This window comes from Adelges cooleyi, unplaced genomic scaffold, assembly GCF_023614345.1.
Source record: "Adelges cooleyi isolate 19-005CV unplaced genomic scaffold, UGA_ACOO_1.1 ACOO_flye_CR_arks_rails_tigmint_CR_PRNA_108, whole genome shotgun sequence".
Lineage (NCBI taxonomy): Eukaryota > Metazoa > Arthropoda > Insecta > Hemiptera > Adelgidae > Adelges > Adelges cooleyi.
In genome coordinates, this window is record NW_026095761.1 from 2,784,638 (window position 1) to 2,809,627 (window position 24,990).

The 24,990-nt window shown below is 31.2% G+C and overlaps 1 protein-coding gene across 2 annotated transcripts; it reads left to right on the top strand.

Moving 5' to 3' along the window:
• The first annotated feature begins 3,340 nt into the window (after positions 1–3,340).
• Positions 3,341–21,316, top strand: LOC126847224 (glucose dehydrogenase [FAD, quinone]-like). Of its 2 annotated transcripts, none has more exons than XM_050587382.1 (5): positions 3,341–3,595; positions 17,386–17,627; positions 17,699–17,840; positions 19,102–19,230; positions 19,718–21,316. In XM_050587382.1, exons 2-5 carry the CDS (start codon positions 17,397–17,399, stop codon positions 21,073–21,075), a joined length of 1,860 nt encoding a protein of 619 aa, XP_050443339.1. In that variant the 5' UTR covers positions 3,341–3,595; positions 17,386–17,396; the 3' UTR covers positions 21,076–21,316. The 2 variants fall into 2 exon arrangements, with proteins under 2 accessions (XP_050443339.1, XP_050443329.1); XM_050587372.1 differs by having other exon boundaries at positions 17,389–17,627.
• The last annotated feature ends 3,674 nt before the right edge of the window (positions 21,317–24,990 follow it).

Sequence of the window (24,990 nt, forward strand, 5' to 3'; positions counted from 1 at the left end):
TCCCTAATTAGCTTCCCCCCTCCCCTCTGAAAACCCCAAGGTTTTTTTGCATAAGGTTTAAGCCCTTGGTGAAGGTAAAGTAGACAAATAAATATCGTGTTAGCCTTTCCAAACTCCATATTCTAATAGCGCTAATGACTGCACAAGGCGTAGAATGAAAGGAGTTAAAATAAGCGGACTTATCAACATATAATTATATATACCCGTTATTAACACTGGCTGTGGAAAATAAAAAAAATATTCCCAAATAGTACAAAATATCCCTTTTTTTTTTTGAAGACTGTTAAATATAGTTTTAACTATTTGATATATGTATAAATGATAAGTTGTAAATAAATACGTATAATATAATGATCGAAGACATTTTACTTTTATACAAATAGTATACTTAAATATACACATTGTCATATATGAAAAATTAATTTGGTGAACTGGTCAAATAAAATGATATAACTGAGTCTACAACTTGGTTCTAACTGTTCTAACTTCTTTATTAGCTTCAGGAAATACACATTGATATCAGTTCTGCAATGTTGCCTTAGTATGCGATTTTTATGTGTTTTAAACATAATTTGAAAACATGGTTTGACGCATGGGATGAGATACGATGCATTCAATTAAAAACGGCGTGGCCAATCAAAAAGATACGAAAATCATGCAAGTTAATGCACGTCACACGAGTGGATGTAAAACGTCAACGTGACATTAGTCCTTGCACGACACAGAATGGAAACGTTTTAAGTGAAAGGACACTGCAGAAACAATAGCTTGATGTCGACCCAAACCATGTTGTGTAGTGTTTAGTTGATTTTCCAAGTCAATTGAATACATTTTAATTAAACTTTAACTTGACAACTTATTTCTTTTTTTGTTTTGCCTTACCTAGGCCGTATTGTTAAAAAATCATTAGACTTCTCTGCTTTGGACTCATCACAATGATGGTATTTTTTCTGTGTGTACATTGTTTTCAACCGCTGGGATTTATTTCTAATTAGATCTCGCTGTTATATCTTATTATTTGAGAGACAGTCTAAAGTTCTATTCCGGAGTAAGCTGTTCGACAACGCTTAAACAATTGTTCGCAATTTATTTTGTTTTCCTAAAAAAAACCATTGAAAAAAATATTATTTAAAAGCAACTTTGTGACTAAAACCTTGAAATCGGCTGTACAAATGACAAAGTGTTTTTTTTTTTGTAATAAAAAGTGATTGTTTACAAACGTTGTTCAGCATTGAAGCGTGTTCTATAGGAACGACTAGATCTATTAAATTTAATACTTATTTTATACCGAGGATCCTCCCTAAAACCGATTTGACAATAATTATCGCTTAATTGTCCATTTTTTTTATTTTTCTGTTGGTGATCTTACACAATGTTACCGACTGTAATAAATCTCAAGTGTAGTAAAAACTGCGACAATGTTCAATAATGCATTTTTCATAGACCTAAGTACGCGAGTGTGTATGGGTTATGATGAAACCATAATATGGGTTTATGCGCCTTATGAATTTATGATGTATTCTCTTAATGGAAATATGCCTAGAATAAATTACAGATACCCACGGTACAGATATTCAGCGTGACCATTAATAATTATTTTTATTTGTGCATAATAGACACATTCAAAATGAACATAATATGTCCTTAGAGGTTTTCGCATTATATTGTATTAAGACATCTCCACACGGTCTTTTGACAGTAAAGAGTATACATTTAGAGGATAACTTTCTCTATAGGAGAAAAACCAAACGCCATAGCAAAAAACTAAGGGACAATAAGCTTTAAGAAATCAAACACAACTTGACGAGCATCCTTGGATAACCCATAAGCATTTTATGGCAATATTAACCAACTTACCGAGCCACAAGAAGTTTGATTTCAAACCTTTCCTGGCCGAATGCGGAAATTATTTAGACATCCGCAATGAGCTCAATATTTCATTAATTGTTAGATAATTAATATGTTCCTACAATCAAACAAAACTAGGGTTTGCATATTATTTCAATGCGACATTTACTTTGCAAAATAATGATATTTTGGAAAGAGAAATATTTAAATTTTTTTATAGGGGTAGGACTTTCAATTTTTAGATAGATAGATGCTACAATTCCAAACGTTTTGTATAGTTTTATTTGTAATAACTAGTCCAAATATTTTGAAATGACTAGAATCTAGATTTGCAATTTTGTAGATCGCAATTTTTTTTTACTACTTTGGCTTGATGTGAATGATTAATACTTTTCTGGTTTAATGGTATCAACCAACTCGCGTCGGAACGTTTAACAGTGGTTTAATTACCACCTTGACCCTAGTTTACTAACTGTATATGCTGTGTTGACATGTTATCTTATTCTAGTTTTTTATAGGTCAATCGTCGTATGTAAGCAACATTCAACAAAATTTTATAAAAATCTTAATTTTTTAGGTTTTTTTTTCTAAGTCTAGAACTGAAAATTCTCGCCATTGATTCATCTCAATTTATGATACAACGTGTTAATTGGTGTTATTTTTTGGAATTCCTGAGTATTCATACTTTGAGTAAAATTATTAAAGGAGATTTTTCGATATCTTACTTTCCAAGTCAATTTAAAAGATAACTCAAAATAGCGATAGTATGTTATTTATTTACTCCAAAAAGATTGAAATAAATTAGTAGTAGGTCATAATAGGTTTGTTTATTTATAATTGACTTATTTAGTCAAGAATTTAGTTAAATTACACATATATTATGATATAATTCTAAATAGAGATTATATGTAAGCTCAATACAAGTTATGTAAACTTTGCATTGCAAATAAATCATTAAAATTAATTAGTTTGTTAAAATAAAAATGAATACGACTTGTTTCTTTTTAATTTCATAAAAAATCAGTATAGCAATTTTAAAATGAAAGGTTTTCTGGTATGTATAACTGGAATGTAAACTTTGTTTTTCTCTGTATAACATAAAAATCCTCCTTGCTAAGTTTAGGCGTAATTTGAGTATACTATATATTATAACGCAATAAAGAAATTGCTTACATATTTTTCTCTAATGGACTATTGAACCGTCTGTACTAATTTTTTCAACGTTGATCAGACACACGCCTATGCTAGAACCCTAGGGATGCCCCCCCCCTCCCTTATCTGCAGTCCAAGTCTTAAGGTCGAGTTCGGATTTCGAGACGAGACAAATGTGTGTTGTGTATGATGTGTCATAATCGGATTACACTACTATGTGTAATAGCAATAGGTGTATTATATTATGAATTCAATGTGGAAGAACATTATACCGTCCCGGTATAGTGTTATTTGTGGTGGAAGATACTCAATGTCACCAAGAGCGGCGCACATGCGGTTCGGTGGCGTTCGCACGTTTTCAGTCAGTAGTGCCTTCCTCGGTCTCCGGTGTCCGTAACAAGATAAAAAATGTAAAAAAGTCGTCAATGTTTATTTTATTTTTGCACTCTTGTTTTTTTTATTTTTAATTCGCACTATTCGCACGGCCGTCGAATTAAATATTGAAAAATCGTTGACAGAAATTGATGAGCGTACGCTTCGCAATATAGTTTTTATAATTGTTCGGTTTCTTCGAGAAAAACACAGTTGATCTCAGGTAAAAAAAACAAAAAAAATTAACGTTAAAAAAAAAATAGTGCCTAATATACAATTATTCCGAATGACAAACGTAATTTTATTTACATTATTATGGTCGTCTCCGGGTTACACGGCATAACGACGTTAGGAAATATAGTCTATGTATACATTTGTTTATATAATAATACATACTAAATTAAATTATATTACAATTACAAGACACCGAGGAAACGGTTGGTGACGAACGTTGACAAATCGCTAAAATTCTACAGTAATAAAATCTGTCTGTATAATGCACGAGACTAGAAACTTAATCGCCCGCATTGGCTTTGTTGGGGTTATATTTTAAATTTAAAACATTGAATTTTGATAATTTAAAGTGTACAAACTTTCTAACGGCTTTGTTGCTCAAGTCGAGCTAGTAAAAAAAAAAATGTTACGTCTATTATATTTCACACCTGTAATTCGTTATTGATTTTAGAAACAAATATTTATTTTATTTTTACCAGACCAATACATCAATGATTGTCATCACGGTAATCCCGTAATTTTTTTAAAAGAAAATCATAATTATTATGTTAACCGTGTCAAAAAATTATCTTATTAAGTAAAACAATAAAATTAGACTTAAATAATTGGTAGTTAAACTTATAAATAATTTTTGTTTGATTTATGTTTGTGCGTGAACAGTTAAAAAGTACAAACCTTAAACAAAATCACTTTTTATGTATTAGAAATTTAAAGGAATCTTTTTAAACTGTATTTTAACTAATAATTTACCAATCATGAGTATTTTCAATCATAACATTAATCAGTAAAACCATTTAACTAACATTATATCTTAACTGTTCTAGGGCGTAGCTTTTCTCTGCTTGACTGGGCTAAATTACCTTCATTACAGGGCTTTCTTTAGTCTCGCAATCGCTTTAAGAAAATATAATAAATCTAATAAGATCTATTACCGAATCGTCCCCGAATGATGATTGCTACATTCATAAGAACGCCGACTAAAAGATAGTTTTTTTAACTTTAATTTTTTTTTTTTATTATGGAATACTTTGAACTAATAACCATCTGTTTTATGAATTTCTTATTATTTTCTATTTTGTACTGTTTTTAAATGGAAAAATTAATATAAATGGAAATGTTAGCGATTGCGAAAGCAGTTTAAACTTTAACAAATAGCTATTATAATAGATTTATTATTTTGTCCAATATGAAATAAAATAATGACAAACTATAAGTAATGAGTAAAGGGTACCACGGGCCAAAAAGGGGTCATAACAACACTCCGAAATGTCTGTCACTCACAAAAAACAAAATCCTACTCATTTCTAATTTTTAAAAACGTTCAATAATAATTGAATATACACACTTACGTAAGCTAAGTAATTAAACTGCATTCTTAAAGTATATATATTTTCAATGGAATTACAATAATTTATCTGGTTGCCTACAGTAATTTAATACAAGTAGTTATTTTTCAAAAAAATCAAGCGAAAAAAAATATAATAACATATTAGTCTGCAAAAAACTCGTACAGCAATTGAAGACCTTGGAGCAACAACAAGACATGCCCTTTTTTCATTTTTTTTTTCATAACGTTTGGATTTAAAAACATTTTGGAAAAAAAATTTTTTTAAAAAGGACATGTCTTGTTGTTGCCCCAAGGTCTTTAATTATTGTTATCTGCGCCCATACAAGTTAGGACCGGAGGAGAAGATCCTTCAGTCCTAACTTGTATGACTTTAAAAATAGTTCTTCAAAACTGGTTATCACTTATCAACCAGTTAACATTTTTAGTAAAATATTCTTAACTTAAAAAATTAATAAATAAATAATAAATACGTTACAATTTAAATTTCAAAAGTTGATATTAAAATAATTAGTTTGGGGGGGGGGGGGGGGTAAAAACAAACAAAATTGTGAAAAAATGAGATCACACTGTATAAAAACACTATGAAAACAAAAATGAATTTCTTATTAAACCCTATTAAGTGGTTCACAATAAAATTATCACCTTGTATATAATATACTAAATTGGCAAATTATATAATATATATTATGTGTACAAATATACATGAAATTAGGATATTCATTAAATAAACGGTCCAAAAAAAAAAAAAAATTATAAATCGACATCAAACCAAAAATAAGCCTTACCAATAATTATAGACCAGCAAAAAAAAAGGAATTTTTATATACATTTTAAAAATTATTTATATGTTTGACCTACAAGAACATATTGCTTAAGAACGACTATTTTCCATAAGAACAATAACGGCTTAATATAATAGAGAATATTTAATAACCCTTAACCATAAAATAACACAATCTCCGCGGAAAGTGTATTATTTCATGGTTAAAATTTTTTTAATATTCTTTATAATATATATCCGTAAGTTGCTCAAGTTTTTTCTAGCTTATTATATTATATATGTATATATTTTTTAGAGAGATTTTTAATGAATATTAGCGTGGTTGGGTTTATCCTGCCTCGGAGCGGTGTTACTAAAAATCTCAACTATTAGTTATAATTTAACAATAGAAATTACGTCAATAAATAGTGATATTTAAAAAGGAGAAAGAAAACTCACCAACTAGACTTATGGCAATTATCATTAACTTATTTATATGGTTGGAGTGAGAATTCAAAGATTTCATCGTTCTTATTTAAGGATTTTTCATACAAAAGTTAGTCGGTCGGGTAGGCGTATACGGAATGATTTGATCTGGTATTATAATTATTAGGTTTTAAAACTAATTATTCCGAGAACTCTTAAGGTTATCGTTCTACCTTGAGTCAATTTTTGTGGAAAACGATTTCAAGTTGTTGTATTTTAAATAATTTTTTTTGAAAATAGTAAAACTATTAATCAAAAAACAGAAAATTAAATGTCTTTGGACTCATACATATAACATGTGCACACCTAATATTATTATGTTAAAAGAAATACCATTAAGGAAATTATTGTTCAAGGTTCCGATAATCTTGTAAAAAAAAAAAAAATAAGGAGACCACATAGTCTGTGTTTTGATTTTCTTTCTGAAGTTATTATAGTAGCAGTTAGACAAGTATATAGTTAAACAAATTAATTGTTTGGAATAAATAATATTTTTCTCTCACGAACGTCGTCGTAGTTGGACGACAAATAAATATAATTTATATGTTCGAGTTTTATATTTTTATAATTCGAGTGTTTGGATAGTAACATGACGGTGTTCGGACGAGGATCCATTCGAAATGATTTTCCAACCAATTGACCACAGTGCACGACCGTTGCATAATTATTATCAATATTGATTTATTAAAAAAAAAATATCTTAACTATGGGAATACTCCGAATCTCGAATAACAACAAAAATCAATCATATATAATAGATTTATTTAAGTTGTTATTGATTTTGAATACACCGACGTAACTATTTAATTTAGTAAGCACATATTGCAAAAAAAAAAACAATTGTTCAAATCTTTTCCTCGACGGAAAGGCGTAGGTCCATATGAACATGTCTTGGTTTCCTGTATGTTATCAATCCATTTGTTTAAATTTAATCTTAGCCGTTTCCATTCGTGGTAAATTTTACATAGAAATTAGCATTTTGCAAATTTTCGGCGTTTTACCGCAGCAACTAAAAATATTCAACTGGGAGCTTTTGCCTGTACAAAACACCACAACACTTGTACAAAATAGATGTTCCTAGTTCTAGAGAACAATAGTTTTGTGTTTTTATAAAATAACCGTTTCGAGTCAAATGTCTTGCTTGGGCTTTTGTAACGTTTTGGCCGTCTAGAAATGCCGTCTGATTTGTAAGTACCCTAAACACATTAGACAAACAGGTTGATTTTATACACTGAACAACGACATCTCTTTTGTCAAATGTTTCAGGACGTTTATAATTGAAAAACTGTGTTATATTAGTGTAATATAGTAGCTATCCGTAACACTATTGTCTCGTTTGTCCAACTTAGCCGTATTAGCGAAACGTCCTCCGAAATGCAGCTATTCAACATATGGGTGCTATTTTATAATAGTACATGCACATCTATAACGTGCACGGTATAGGTTTCCTGTAAACCTTTTCTCGAATGTTGACTGTGGATTACATTCATGTGCATTGTTCTCTATATTATAACAGTATAACCGGTTAGATAGAGTACCGGAAAAACGCAACACATTAATTTGAAGGCGTATTTTACCTGTCAATAATTTTATTAGGATTTTATCGTCGTACAATAATATTATGTAATGTTGTTAAAATATTAAAAACATTCTAAACGATTCGCCAAACTTATTCGGCATGTAAACGGTTATTATCATAATTAGTGTACTCGTCTAGTTTTACTTGTGTTACAATAATAATTGGCACGAACCACCACGATGACCGACACAGGTAATGATATATTATTTTTAACACATAAATTGCAACTCATTGGGTTGTGTCCGCGACGAGTAGGTAGATAAGAAAACGAGATAAGAGATTGTAAGCTTTATCGAAAGAAACATTTTTTTGTTAAAGTAGTTAGATTAGGTGGGAGTGGGCAAGTGCACTGTTAATAATCATAATGGTAAACCGGTCGCTGCAGTTAGTACTTGCAGTGCGCCTTTTTTTTTTACTTTTACCACACAAATTGGGACTTTTTAAACATTTTTTTTTTTTGTGAAAGAGGTGAACTACTTCCACGTATGGTTGGAAAATTGTTTAAATAAAGTAATATCGAAAAACCAAACAAAAAACACTTTCACTCCAAACGGAGTGGAAACTTTTTAGTTATTTCTCTTTTTCTAGCGTTCAACTAAATCTATCGTAGGACCCCACCGACCCTCATCCTCTCTTTCATATTGTATAGTTGGTTGTGCCAATGATTTGTACGAAATAAATAAATATTAAGAATAAAAACGCGCCAACACGTCATATTCTCTCATAATAAATATCATGAAAAATATTTTTATTTAGAACACCTTAATATTTAACAAAATCCTAAAATAATTATTAGTTAAAGTTAATTGAAATAATTCAAACAACAAAGATATGAAAAAAATTACCAACGAAAAGAGTGCAGAAATTTAATCTGAACCGACATCGTCGGTATTAATGTCATGGAAGTGACTATATTTAATAAAACCGTTAAACTGTTATACCGTATTTGAACAGTACATTGTTTGGTTTCATTTGTAATTTATACTAGGTTGATGATACTGACTTAAAAGTGCTACTTACGGACATGTATTGTTCTTCAACTCATGACTTCAATTAAATTGAAGGTAACAAAAAATGTGTAATCACTTTTTAATGAGAAAAATCCGCAAAATTTTCTTAAAATCACTAAAGATATAGATATAATTTTTTTTTAAGACAATTTAAAAGACCTTGAAATTCGATGTGCAAACTAATCACTGCAATAATCAACAATTATTGTAGTATTTTATTTATCATTGTCTAATAATTCCAACCACCAATTTGCATAGAAACGTTTTTTTTGGGAAATAATTGTGTCATCACTATTTAGTTTATTCAAATATTTTTAAACTATTAGTCGCTTCGATTCCGTGTGAGCTCGATGTCATTTTAGAAGACACTCTGATGAGCTATTCAATTCTTTTTTTTTTACTGTTTGCATTTTGTATTGGCAATAATGTGTCCACACTATTATATCCAACATTTAGGTTAGATTAAGTTCGTTGAAATTGCACTTTTTTGGTCTATAGTCCATGTGGAGGTGTTAATAATACATTTTTAAAAACAAAATGTTATCTCTAAAATCCCCAACAATTTGGGTAAACCCAATTTTATCCAAATTTACTTCTAAAATAAAAGTTGTAAAAAAATTATAAATTTCGAGTGATATGTTAATTTTTAAGAGAATTTTACAAGAAATATGGAACAGTTTATTTGTTATTTACATCCTTATTCTAGAACACCTTCGATAAAACCTGAATTTAGCATAAAAGCGAACATTCTAAAATCCTTTTTTTCCTATTTGCCCCTCATCATGAATTGTGTCCCATAAACGTGACATTGAAAACCGGAACGCCTATTTATAATAAATAGTAAAAATAAAAAATCAGCACGGTCAAACCTACACAGAAAGTAGTGTCATTTAAGTTATAATGATTATTTATTTTTTATTTTTTTTAATAATAGTTTACCATAATTTATTCCAGTGTTTGTTTACCCACAACATCACTCTCACCTATGTTTTACCGTTCTCCTACTTAACCAAAAAAAAAAAACAAGTTATACTTGGCCAAATCGGTACATGGCACCATGCCACTATCACTAGGTACGTCCATTGACCACAGTTTAAATAGTCCTCATTTTAATTACACAAAAAAAATGTCCATTATGCAAATGAAAATTTGATAACAATTAAATAATTTATTATAACATTTTTGGCAGTATATGATAATATAGGATAGTGAAGTAATAAATACTACAGTGATAATAGTATTATAATTTCATTATTTTTGAAAAAATTAAAAATTGTAACGTATTTCAAAAAGAAAAATGTTATTTTGCTTATAAATCAACCAATGATAAATAATAGTTATATGTTAAGTATCAAAATTCTTTGAGTTTTCATCCATCAAGAAAAATCCATTTATAATTTCCTTTTAAAAACAAAGTTGGTTATTCCAGCGTTTCGGTTTATTTTGCATAAACAATGTTTAATTTAAAGTGATATCATTACATTTGAACCTGAACAACGAAAACTTAATGGCATTATCTATTATTGCTAAATAATAAGAAATAGTAAATTTATTACATTTCATAAGTAACTTGTCCAAGGATAAAACTGCTTACAGATGATAGTTGCATATTTATTTATAACCGATCGACAGCAATAACTTTCAAAATTATATTAAAATAAATTAAATTAAGAAATTAACTAGTTAATGCTCAGGCCTCGGTTGTAAAACTAGTATTGAGCAAGCCATTTAATATTTGGATTTAAAGTTCTTGAAGCCATCGGAGTTTTTTTGTGAATTTATTAAACTTTATCTCTAAATTGCCTAATTTTTTTCTATTACTCGAGTGCGGCTTATTCTTATTGATTTTGTCCCTAAACTATTGTTGTTGATTTCACATGACTACTACAACTGTCATAAGTCCTTAAACACTTATATTATCCCTTTTAACAAGTCGACTATAAGATGAAGACTAAGTATTATATCGCAATGCTCTTCCATGGATCCATCTATACCCCGACAGGCGCAGGCACGGATTCAGGATGTCTGATTGGGGGGGGGGGCATCAAATAATATCAATAGAGATTATCAGGGTTAACTATGTTAAAAAAATTTGAAATCAGGATAATTATGATTGAGACGAAGTTTACCTAAAAATTATTTATTTATAAGTAGACCAAAATTGAAAATATTACGTGCAGACTATTAGTGCTCTAAATGATCGTTATTTATCATTATATTTTAGTTCCAAAAAGTAAACTTCAATAAATAATTTAAATTTTTATTGTAAGAAATAAACAAAAACAAATTTTAAAAATATTTAGGTTACTCAAGATTTTATTTTATTGCTTAAAAAATAAATGTATATTTAATATTAACGATAACATGAACGGTGTACGTCGTCGTTAGCCAGCCCTATTAGAATTTACCGAACTATAAATATAATTGACCGAAAACAAATATCGTTTTTACAAAATATTATATCAAATATGTAATAAGAATAATTTAATGTTTTTCTCGTGCAAGTTTTGATATTACCCTATAGAAGTTAAAGTTACACCTGCACAACCCGTCCCGTTCATCATGAAACTTGGCGGCCGTGTAAACATATTGGCCGCAGGGTTCAATAGGTATTGGATGCGTTATACTATTTATTATATATATATATAAATACATTATTAAACCACCTCTCCTTAATAAAAACGATGAAATATTCGAATTCTCACTCCAAGTCCCCGGACCTATTGATGTCCAATATCTAAAACGACACAGTTGCATTCGTTATTGCCTATGTGCGACTGTGAAATCCAAAGAGTGTTATGCTAGATAAAAGTAAAAACAGCACAGTCCAGTTTATGGTATATTGATCCATTGAATATTTCAATTAATTCAAACGAGTTGTTGTACTCTATTTTTTGTTAGTAATAACTGTATTCAATGGCCGTCGAGATTTATATAAATTATTTATTTACATAGATTATAATCTATGTATATTAATAATTACTAAAGAATAATAACAGTTGGGCGTCAACATGTTTGTATTTTCATTACATTACAACAATACAATTCACCGCGTAAGGTTAAGCATTATATAACGTAATACATCTGACAAGATATTAAGCATTAAAATTATAATTCATATTTATAAAATTTACTTCAAAATTCTAATAGCAGTTATACATTTAAAAACGACTTTTTCAGTTATAAGGAAAATACCCAAGCGCGTGTAAGTAATTACATGTATTAGTACATGTAAGGAAACAAAAAAACACAAGTATATTTTTAGTTTTTTGTCAGAAGGTTGATTTTTTAGCGATGTGTTTAGTGCGTTAAAAGTAACAACACCTCTTCATCAAAGTAAGGGAAAACCCAAAAAAATAATTCATTTTTTTTTAAATTTTATATTTAGTATTCTGAAAGCGAATTTTTATTCCTTTGGCATTTACAAAGAGGGGTAGTTTGTCTTATTAATTTGAATAAGAATTGACGTAGAGTACGGTGAAATCAGCTATAATACGAGTTATTATTGTTAAAGATAAATGGGTGAAAATAGGAGAAATCAACTAATATCAGATATGATAATGATGAGAATGATTATTAATAAGAGAAAACAATTTAAGAGATAAAATAATAATACGAACAGTGGTTGAAATTTGAAAGGTACTCGCTGCAAAATATATAAACTACATTTTGTAATTTTAAAAGGTTACCATCTTATTATGAAAATCATTTTTTTTTTATTTTAATCTAAAATCGAATTTAGCGTGAACTTTTATTTTGTAAAAAAAATATGACTCTATTGTTGCTTGTATGTATATTATATAGGTATTATATCATTCATACATTTTTTGATAACACTGAAAAAGACCATAATAATTACTTGGGTAACTTCATTCATTAGCACTCAGCATATCTAATATTTTCCTGGAAATTTTAATTAACCAATAAGCTTCTAAAACTAAAAACAATATGCACTGCATTGGCCTTATATATGTCACAAAAATAATATAGAGTTTATTATCAGTTGTTATTAGTTTGTTAGCTATTACTTACTAGACCTATACAGTATAATAAAACACTTAATTGGTCATGTGCAAACAATTATTCCTTATATTTAATTTTACACGTGCGAGCAATTAAATTACCAAGACTAAACTACTGAGAACATAGAAAACAAAAATATAGGTTACAAAAATAAACAGTATATAATTTAATACCCAACCATTAATTTCAGTGTATACTATCATCGCTATTAAGTAGCGGACTATCAAGAATAATAGAACATGTTATGTTTAAGAGCGCCATAGTCATATTATATGCCTATAATATTGTTGTCAAGTTACAGGTTTGCGTTACTTGGTATTTGGTAAAGGTGTGCTAATAATGCTTCTTTTTTGCTTATGTATTTCTATAATACTTACATTGTGTCCAGAACTGAACATCATAATTTTGTTTTTAATCATGTTTCGGAAATTGGCTAAATTTAACACTTTTAAATTATTGACAGAGAAATAAATAAATACAAACTACCAGTTTTGTCCAATACTCATCTAGTAAAATAACTTTCAGTGAAATAAATACGAGTACAAACATTATTTATCTTTTTGAAATTCAAAGCATCAAGTCCCTGGCAGCTGGCCATTTATTTTTGTAATTACCTATAAAGTGGAATACATAAAATCTTCCGGTTAATTAAGTTAGCTTATATTCATGTTTAACTAATCTTTAAATTCCAATTGACTTATTCATAAGGTTAACTCCTTCGAATCTGGATTAATTCGTAACTAATTAATTTAGGTTTTTTTATTCAAGTATAACTATTCTAAAAGCAAAAATAAAATTGAAATGTAGCTTAACAGTAGTCGACGAGAGAAGACACTATTGGTTTGTTTTAATTGTTTTACTACAAATATTCATATAGAGGGCGTCGCACCGCCCATTTTTAAGGAGAAAAGTATGGGCAATTTTTTACAAAATCTTAATTTAAAGGTTAAACTGTGGTGTGTAATTATTAGTTCAATAACTAGGCCTCTATTTTGGTAGTTAATTTATTTTTTGGACAATCACAGCATCTTGAAAGCGATTTAAAAATGTTTTTTCATCTCTACATGTTTTCGCCAACTGAAAATAACTCGCTTCATTTTGGTTTTAGAGTAAAAGCACCTATTATAAAACTAAAAGAGAACAATATTCCGGAGGGCAAGACGGTGCGGTTATTCATTATTCCAAGTATAACCCTCAATACATAGTTTAGAAATAACGACTATTTTAACATTTTTAAATGACTGTAACTTTTCAAAAAACGATTTTTTTTTTTTAAAACGCACCGTTTTGCCCACCGAAATATTGTTCTCTTTTAATTTTGTAATGGGTGCTTTTACTCTTACACCAAAATAAAGCGTTTTATTTTCAGTTGGTGAAAACATGTTTTTACCACTGAAAATCACCGGTGCGACACCCTCTTAAGTAAATATAATATATGTGTATTATAATTTTTTAATTTATTTAAATTAACTGAAAATTCAATGAATTTTTAACATAGAAGTTATTTAGTAATATTTAATGTAATTTAACTCAACAAAATATATAATATAAATCATTTACTTATACAGTTTTTAAACCTATTTTACAACATAGCTGGCATGTGTTTAAAAAACATGTTAGTGTTTTCAGACCTTGAAACTAAAAATTGCATGAGTTACAAATGTTGTGGAGAAATAACATATAAATAAAATTATTGTTGCTTACCTGCTTGTTACATCAACAGTTTTAGTTGTTCATATAAAGTAGTGTGTTGCATTTTCTTTACTTCGTTTTTTCAGAATCTACTATTTTTTATTTTTACTATTTAAGAACTGTAGTTGTTAGTTAATAATTATTACGTTAGTTACAAAAAAAACGGTAAACGGTTAAAAAAAATCCGTAACATCCTAGTAGAATTATGAGTACAAAATAATTTCAAACGTTTTGTTCTTAGGAATATGGCCTCTAAAAAGTGAAATGGTTAGATAGACAAAACACATTTTTTTTATACAAAAAACCCAATACCTGAATAATAGGGTCATAACCGATTTAATTAATTATTAATTACATTACGGCGTTGAAACACAAGAAAAGATAGAGAATAAGAGAGTACAGAAAACCCCGAAGAGTATGAAATCATGAGCACAATAGTCAGTTTTTCAGGGTTAAGTTACTTTTAAAAATGGTTAGTAACTGTTTTGCATTGAATTGGCACATGTGCCTGAGGTGATACGTCTTTTGAAATTCCCAACTGTTTTGTTACCTTACGTCGTTTACATACACATCTAGATCAGTTCTAGTAAACTTGATTTTGCCCACAAGATGTATTTTACGCCAACAGAAAACATCAATTATGTACAATAATTTAATCATAAAATAGTTTGTAAATCAATAGTGGTTTATCCGGTTTAAAAAACCGGATAAACGCACCTACGCAGATTTTACTGATAAGAACAATAACGTAAAATAATAATTAAAATCATGTAATAGCAGTAAAAATTACCTTGGAGTATTGGTTGAAAATACAATATATGCTACAACATAACGCATGAAACACAAAAAAGATCAAAGATTTTCAGAATGCCAAACATTTCAATATAAGAAAAGAAAGCATTGGTAAGTTTGATAGCAATGCTTAGCATTAACGCGTTGATAAGTCAAAGTTAATTTCATCGTTACCAGACTTAATCTGGATAAACTTTATAACTTACTAATTCATAGTTATTCCAAACTAAAAACAAATTTGAGATGTAAAAAATGTGATACAAATACACAGTTTTTTTTTTTTTAATTTATTTGAGTTACTTCATTATGTTAGGTTAGTTCAACACTCAACTGGAAGCTCAATCCAACTTAAGCTTGTAAACCAATTAAAAATAACTATTTCATTAGACTTATTTTTTTGATGAAGTAATATATTGACAATTAGTTTGCCCAGTCTTATAAGTTCCAAAATTGAGACTTGTTTTATAATAATCGTTATAAAAAAAAAAAAAAATGATTACAAAAATTAATTAGTTGTGGAGTTTACACTATACGTCGGGCGATCCACCAGTGGTCGATGATGTAAATTGTATTAAATTGAGTCATGATTTTGAAAAATGAAAGTCATCCTTTTGTGGATGTGGATGAAAAATTTGTAGTAATCGGTTTTTTCCAATAACTTAACATTGACGAAGACTTTAGACGACGGTGACTAATCCTAGCGGTGTAAAAAAACCTACGGGGTTTTCGAAGGTTCATTAAATAATATATGCAAGTTTCTTCTTTATCCGAAGGTAAAACATGTTCTGTACCTATTGTCTGCATAATAATTGCACCTATAGCACATTTGTCCTTAATGGACCCACGCTCGACTCTAGCCGCAAGTAATACTTCTGTTTTTTTTTAAGAAAAAGACTACTATTGTATGCTACCAATTATTATAATGAAGTAATTGATCGTATGAATTGTCAAAAAAAAAACACGCTCTATTGTAATTATATTACCTTATAAAACTATCTACAGTTGGCATATTATTAAACAGATTAACCTTATTATTTCATAGCCATGAGTGTGCTTAACAATACGTATTTTTAAATAATTCAAAGATTTGAAGGCAATGGTAAATTCTAAGCATTCTACCAACACCCAGCGGATTAATTTATATAAAAAATCATATAAGAAATAACACAGCCAAACTAAATGATTAAATAGGCCAACCGTAAAAATTAGGAGTTCTTAAAAAAATCATCACTAAGCATACTTTATGTTCATACATAACGAACAACACGTTTTATATTATTTAAAATTAAATCCAAAACGTTCGAATAATCATCACTTGTAAGATCTATTTTAAGTAACAGAAACCTGATCAAATAATGAATCAAAAGAAATCTGCTTGATTTAAAATCGGCGAAAAAATCCAATAAAATGTATGTGTATACATTTTTATTTAAAAAAAAAAAAAGATTAAACGTTGTTATTAAAGTTACATTTTTAATTTTAAAGAATTATTTTTACGAATTGCACATAATCACCAAACAAGTAGGAATATTCTTTGGGGGAGGGGGTAGATTAATTAGGTTACATGAAATATATATTTTTTATTCAGAAGTTTGTGTGAGATTTGGCGCCACTGAATACAAATATAAGTGAATGGTGATGAAACGAAAGCTAATACGACCCTTCTAAAAGTTACTGAATACTCAGTTAAGTTATAGGTACATATACACTGTATAGCTGTTTTAGATTTTGGTCACTAGATATGAGGCAATAATAAGTTTTAGAGCTGTAAATTCTGTGATTCGTCAAAACGTATAATTAAATATTATTATCGTTCTAGTATGTATTCTGACGAGTTACTGACTAGACGTTGACCTACACCGCACCAGTTAATTATAATAATTTAACATTTTCCTTGAAGAAAAACCATTGGATCTTGAACTTGTCTTATGATCATCTGACTTCCTTAATATTAATTTCCCATCAGCTGGTTATTTTCGATCACAGATGTGAAAAAGATTGCTAACTTTTGATATTACAAAAACGGTCATCTTGGTCGTGGGCTCTGTAGTAGACAGTATTCATAATATTAATAATAATATATTGTCAGCAGCACGTTCAATGTGGACGTTTGCCTTTGCGGTCGCTTTGTTGGCCGCGCCCCAGGTAAACGGTCTGGGACCAACCACGGAGTTCCCACCTTTGTTCCCAGCGTTTTTGAAACTGGTGGCCGAGGGAGTGTCAACGTTGAACAAAGCGTCCCGGGACGTACCGATAACACGTGTGGAATACGACTTCATCGTGGTCGGCGCAGGGTCTGCTGGGGCGGTGGTGGCCAGCCGACTGTCGGAAGTAAGTACACCAGGACAAGTTTAAATAGAACGCACAAGAGATATAACGTCTGTTGCTTGACTGAACTTTAGATACCCAAATGGAAGGTGCTACTAATAGAAGCCGGCCAGGAGGAACATTTCGTCATGGATATCCCGTTGGCAGCAAACATGTTGCAGTTTACTGAAGCCAATTGGAAGTACAAGACTATGCCGTCTGATAACTATTGCTTGGGTAAGACCACGGCTGTAGATAGACTGGTTGTATACTAATTTCTAATTAAAACGATTCCACACTAAACGATAATTAGCCAGTATCTCCTAATACGATTGTTAGCCAATATGAGGGACTATTTCTAATTATAATTAAAGTTGGATTAGTGGCTATATCTGTAATATTCAAACTTAAAGGACTATATCCAGTAAATGATCGTTAACTAGTTGCCCCGTGGCTCTATTTGGAAATTAATCGAAAAGACGTTTAGTCAATAAGGTATCGCTTTAAAATTAGATACACAAAAAAAGTTAAGTCTTCAAAAACAATTGTAATGTACACAAAAATATATAAGACACCGTGATCGTCGGACGTACGATACCTAAATGACAATGCAAACGTACAATAATTCCCTCTCAAAAACGGTTGAGAGAGTAACCCGCGATATTCTTTTCGTTTATCTCAAATAGTTAATACAATGTATATCATTTTTCTTCTGCTACATTAAAAGGATTTAGGGCACATGTACATATTACTGGATTAGCATTATTGTTCTACAGATTCATATTAAATAAATATTATGAAATTGTAATGCCTAATTTAGTTTCCCACGGCTATATTCTACTACACACTATGATACATAATACATACTATTTAAATTTGAATACTTTTAGATTTGATATTTTTAAATGCACTGCGAAAAAAAAAATTGGTAGGCCTATTCAAGATGAGAAACACAGTTGGTGGTCACTCTAATAGACCACGCCACCCGTGTGCTTTTATCGCCGCCAACTGTGTTTTTTAAGTTGAATAGAGTATTATCATATAGAAATTTGTTTTATTCATATACCTCCTTAGGTAACAAAAGAACAAATACTGAGTGTACACAAAACAGCTATCGAGTAACCGGTTTATACGATTTGCTATCAATTGACTCCTAATAATTATATATTGAAAAAAATAATTTCTAAGATGTTGGTAACTTATTTAACTGGCGGTATAACCTATGTAACCTTGATTTAATAGAATAGCATTAGTTTAGATGTAAATCGAGGATATCACTATTCTTGCTAATGAATAATAGTTTTCAAAATTGCATATGATATTAAAATACAATCATAAAAAAAAAACAATATTACTATTATTATAGTAAATTTCAAACGTTAATTTTGCTTATTTCAAGTTCAGTAATACTACCATCTTTTGACTAAATATGAATCTGGCCGTCCAAAATAATTAGTAATACAACCTAACCCAACTAAATGTAGTTTGTTATTTTCAGGTCACGAAAATAGACAATGCAATTATCCCAGAGGAAAAGTCATGGGCGGCTCGAGCGTACTCAATTACATGATATACACTAGAGGACACAAGAAAGACTATGACGCATGGGCAAAAGCGGGAAATGTCGGTGAGTAAGACTCTTTACTTTGGGAATGTATGTTTCACTTAACTTGTAAATAAGAAAAAAAAATTAAAATAACAAAATCATTTTGTTTGAAACATACTCGTATTTAAATAGTTGAACACGATAAAACCTAATTTGAATCCACTAATAAGTACAAAGTTTTCCATTAAAAAAAATACTCATGCTATAGATGTATAGATAAACAATATGTTATATCTTATCACATAACTCTTGTCTCTTATCTTTTATCACTAATCCCTTATCTCTTACCTCTAACTCAAAGTGAAAGTGGCGACATTAAATTTCTTGTATCGAGCCCAATAACATATCCATGTTAATTATACCAATTCAGTAAATTAATTGTGACATTATTGTGTTATTAAAAAATTGGCCCCTTCGCCATTGCAAATATATGCGCATAATTATTGTCGTGAGAATACACGGGGTAGCTAAGTTTAAGCTTATTGTTTTTTTTTTTTTTACGCTTCAGGTTGGGATTCGAATCAAGTATTAAAATATTTCATGAAATCTGAAAATGCCAACTTGACTCTCCAAGATCCGCAATTCCATCGACAGGGAGGTCTGCTCAGCATAACGGAAATCCCGTACAAAAGTAAAGTGGCCGTCGCTTTTGTCGAAGCCGGACGAGAAATCGGTTATCCCGTCAGAGACATAAACGGTGAGAGTCAAGTGGGCTTCAACTACCATCAAGTGACCATGAAGGACGGCTTGAGGCACAGTACGAACGTGGCTTTTCTGCATCCGGCCAGCAAGCGGAGGAATTTGCACGTCAGGAAAAATAGCCAAGTGACTCGGATACTGTTCGACAGCTTGGGCACTCGTGCCATCGGCGTCGAGTACTACCGAGGGAAAACCAAGTACAGGGTGTTCGCCAGAAAGGAAGTGATCGTCTCGGGCGGTGCTATCAATTCGCCTCATCTGCTCATGTTGTCGGGAATCGGCCCGGCCCAACACCTGACGGCCAAAGGCATCAAGACGGTGCGCGACTTGCCTGTCGGCCGGAACCTGATGGACCACGTGGCTCTGGGCGGCCTCACGTTCATCGTCAACGAGACGACCTCGATAAAGACTGAACGGATCCTGGAAGATCCCAACACGCTGTACGATTTCATGGTCAACCACGGGGGGCCAATAACGGTACCGGGAGGCACGGAGGCAATAGCGTTCTTCGACCTGAGCCGGCCCGGAGATCCGCTGGGGCATCCCGACCTGGAGCTGTTGTTCGTCAACGGCGCCGTGAGTTCGGACGAGACGCTGAAGAAGACGTTCGGCATTACCGATCACGTGTACAACCGCGTGTACAGGAAAACGGAACAGAAAGACTCGTACATGGTGTTCCCGATGATCATGAGACCGCGAAGCAAAGGGTGGATCGAGCTCAAAGACCGCAACCCCTTCCGGTATCCGGCCATTCACCCGAATTACTTTGCCGACGAACGGGACTTGGACGTCGTGGTCAAGGGCGTCAGGATCTGCCAGCGGCTGACGAAGGCCACACCGATGAGCGACATGGGCGCCAGACTGTGGGACGTACCTATGCCGGGCTGCGAGTCCCATCGGTTCGACTCGGACGACTACTGGAAGTGCGCGGCCAGACAGCTGACGTTCACGGTGTACCATCTGGCCGGCACCTGCAAGATGGGTCCCCGGGGAGATCCGACGGCCGTGGTGGATCCCAGGCTGCGGGTGCACGGTGTTGCCGGGCTACGGGTAATCGACGCTTCGATAATTCCAGTAATACCGGCGGCGCACACAAACGGGCCGACCATCATGGTCGCCGAAAAAGGATCAGACATGATCAAGCAAGACTGGGGCATTGCCGTTTGACGTTGTTGGCTCTACGACGCGCTGTGACTGTGATAAAAATTGTAAAAATTGGGTAATTGGAAAATTCAATACCAACTGTACATATACACACCTGTACTGCATAGTATATATTATAATAATAGTAAATTATTATTATTTGTTTAGTCAAGTGTATAGTTAACATTTTTTTTTTTTTTTGTAACTTTTGTATCAGATAAATAAAAACGTGAACATAATAAACAACGTGTATAAAATGTACAATGGCTTGTTGTGAGATATTTTTAATAAAACAATTTAAACAATTCTAATACTTAGTATATTTGTAAATCCTGTCCTCGGGTAAAATTAATTCAGTTGCAAGTAAGATTCGATAACTTTCGCAATATGAAATCCATAAAATCCCTCTCCTCGGTACCTTTAGGTTTAGGTAACTACGAGTATTCACTTTTAGCCGGAAAAAAAAATATTTATCTCATTCCACCTCATCAAATTTTGACAAACGACCAAAATATCGAAACCGTTAAAAAAGTACACAAGGTCAGAGACCACGTTAATTATGTACATAGAATAATACTATAATAAACAATACTATTATTATAAGTTAAAGAGCCGCTCGCAACACGCACCGCAATTATATTTAACTACCTAAATATTATACCTACAGTTTAGTAATATGTTACCTGTGTACTGCAAATAGCTAATATTTAAAAGACTAACGACCTAAAACAAAACACTGGAAAATACCTAAAAAAATTTCATGGTTGAAAAATGACCATGAAAACAACAGAAATCAGAATTATTATTATTATTCAACAAGAATATTACTATTTTGATGTTTGTTTTTTGGCTTCAATATCGAATTAGGTTTTTGACCTATCGTTGGACCATATGCATAACATTAAGCCGGTTAACACACTATACAAAAAGAAATAATAAAACCGGTTTAGTAATAATAGCGGATTTTAATGTTACTTTTTTCTTTTATTTTAAACTATTTTAATGAATACTCTTCATCAAATTGGTTTTTTAATATGCCCCTATCGATCAAACCGGGAATTTAATTAAAGAATTACTTTTCTTTAAAAAAAAATGTGCTATGAGAATTTAGCCAAGTGGAAATTGTATATTATTATCTGGTAATAACACTATAAATTGAGCGACTTGCTCAACTTTGTACGGGTACTAGGTAGGTACATGTTACAACTGTTAAGATTGTAAATTATATTTCAGTTTGTAACTTGATCAGGGTATATCTAATGAAATAACGTTTCATTAAGTATTGACTCTTTGTGATTTTAGTTTCTGTTTTATAGCAACATATTGAATTCTGCAGGCAGAGTTGGGAATTTTTTATTCGAATAACCAATAATAACTAATTTATTTGAATAGTCTCTTTATTCGACCAAATCTAAGATGATTTCTTCGAATACTTTTTTTTATTCGACCAAATCCAAGATGATTCGTCTAAATAATTCCCAACTTTGTAGGCAACGAACATTCCCCTAAGCCTTAATGAAGCCTAATAATAAGCCTAAGTGTTATACATTTAGCAAATTACAATAATAAAAATGGTAGCAAAATACTACAGACATAATGTTTAAATGACTGGCCTAATTCAAGGGTTTTTTTTCTACAAAGTAATCAAGGAAATTCCAAGAATTCCGATTTATCATTTTAAAAATTAAACTTTTAAATCATGCCCTCTTTTTAATCTGACCAATTAGACTTCTTGTGTGTTATAATATTGCGCATTCCCATTGATCAACAATTATTTATAACTCTTACCACACATTGATGATACTTCAGTTGCGTTTTCCATAGTCATTGTTTCATTTGCCCGCACCAAGTTCAAAGCAACGGCAGCTGTCGATGTTGACAATCATTATTCTTTTACAATATTATTAGAATATACTATTTTTCCTATGCCCTTAACCCTGGTCAGGTATTGCTTCGTCATGCAACATTAACAGTAATTAATCCTTTATATAGTGAAACGACATTTAATTATAATCACTATAATTAATCTGTTAAGTTCCTAGCACGTGGTACGTTACTAGCGACTTTAAGCCACTTTGTTAGGTAAACAATTCATACTTTTTTTTTTTAATTAATAGTTTTGCTTGTATTTTTTTATGTACTATTCACACTCATATACTATACACATGTTCTATGATAAATAAATCAACCGACATGTTTTTACTTGTTAAGGTTAAGTTAGACAGACAAGAATGCAATAACTATCAAGGAATTGCCCTTCTAAGTGTTGCGTATAAAGTTTTCGCGAACTGTATCTTGTCAAGGATAAAAACAAAATCAGAGCAAACCATTGGCGATTATCAAGGAGGCTTTGAACGATCAACATCTACGATGGACCAAATATTTATTCTCAGACAACTATTCCGAAAGACACGGGAGTTCGACAAGGAAATGCATGTGCTCATAGTCAGAACCCACTATTACACATGGTATTGGCAAAGAATCCAGAAGGGAAAAGACCTCTTGGACGACCCCGTTTACGATGGGAAGACGTAGTAAAGAGGGACGTACAATCACTGAATGGTGGTCCAGATTGGAAAACAAAAGCAGCTGACAGAGAGACTTGGAGGATTGGTTGTTTGACGGGATGGTCCTAGTGGCCGTTAATACCCAAGAAGAAGGTTAAGTTAGACAAACAAAAATAGTAAAAATGTCCATCTTAGTGGCGGAGTAGGGGATTTGATGAAATGTGGTTATCTGACTATTATTTTGTAAAATAATCTTGCAATTTTTAATGGGCGTCGTAACGATATTTATTAGGTATTCAATTATAATTTTTTAAGTGAACAATATTATAATGTGTGCCCAAAATTACCCCGGCATCAAATTAATTTCCTAGTTTTCGTTAAAATTGCAATAAAATGATTTAAAACGTGTCACGATTTATACGCAACGTACCCAATTCATGGGAAATTACTACTAGGGTCACGTTATTTTGTAATTGAGAAAATAGATAAAATACTAGAAACCTTCATAAAGCTTCAAAAAAAAATTAAAGGTGAATAATCAGTATTTTTTTTAAAATTTTATCTTTTGGTGCCTGCATCTCCGTCAATATTAATTCTTTTCACATTCTCGCTAGAGTATTTTTTATCTCTGAAAAAAATGTTTATTTTAATGAAATTTTTACATTTTTACATAAAATGACATAATGTCCCAACAAAAAAAAAAAGCTGTTTAGTCCACCCTAATATACATGTATACTAGTATACGAATTATGAGACAACAATCTTAATGGCATTATGATTACATTCTGGGTTTATTACGAATAGTTAAATAAGGATTAACGTAAAAATATAAAAAAAACAACAATACAGCATCATAATAATTATTATTGAAGTAATTTAATTGCATTGGCTCTTGTCAGTTGTCTACTAAATTGGGTATTTTTAAAACTTGAAAGTAATATATCAGTGTTTTTTTATTACTCACGGCCCATTATACAAGGTTACGACTTTACGTTTGTTACTAATAACTTGCATGGATCTTCAACACATAAGTCCAAGACCTGTTTTTGTTATTAAATTACAGTAAGTAAGTACTCATGTACCTATCCTGCCCAACGATTTTGTCATAAATTACCTATTGGTAAAGTCGATTCGTTACAGTTAACTAAAAACGTAAAAAAATGACACAGATCGTGTGGCAGACTTTAATCAAAGATTTTATCAAAGGCTGAACTCGATTGGATAAGAATTATTAGATTGAAAAAATGTCGAAATAGCAGCCAACTTTTGTGGTTTTTTTTTTTTCGATTTAGTACCTACCTAAACACAGTGAAATAATCAATAACATACTTATGTTTAACCCTTACCCTTAGAATGGGTGAAGACTTTTTCTTTATTTTGATTTTTAGACTTAAGGTCTGACAGTTAAACTTAGTTAAATATAGTAAAGTTC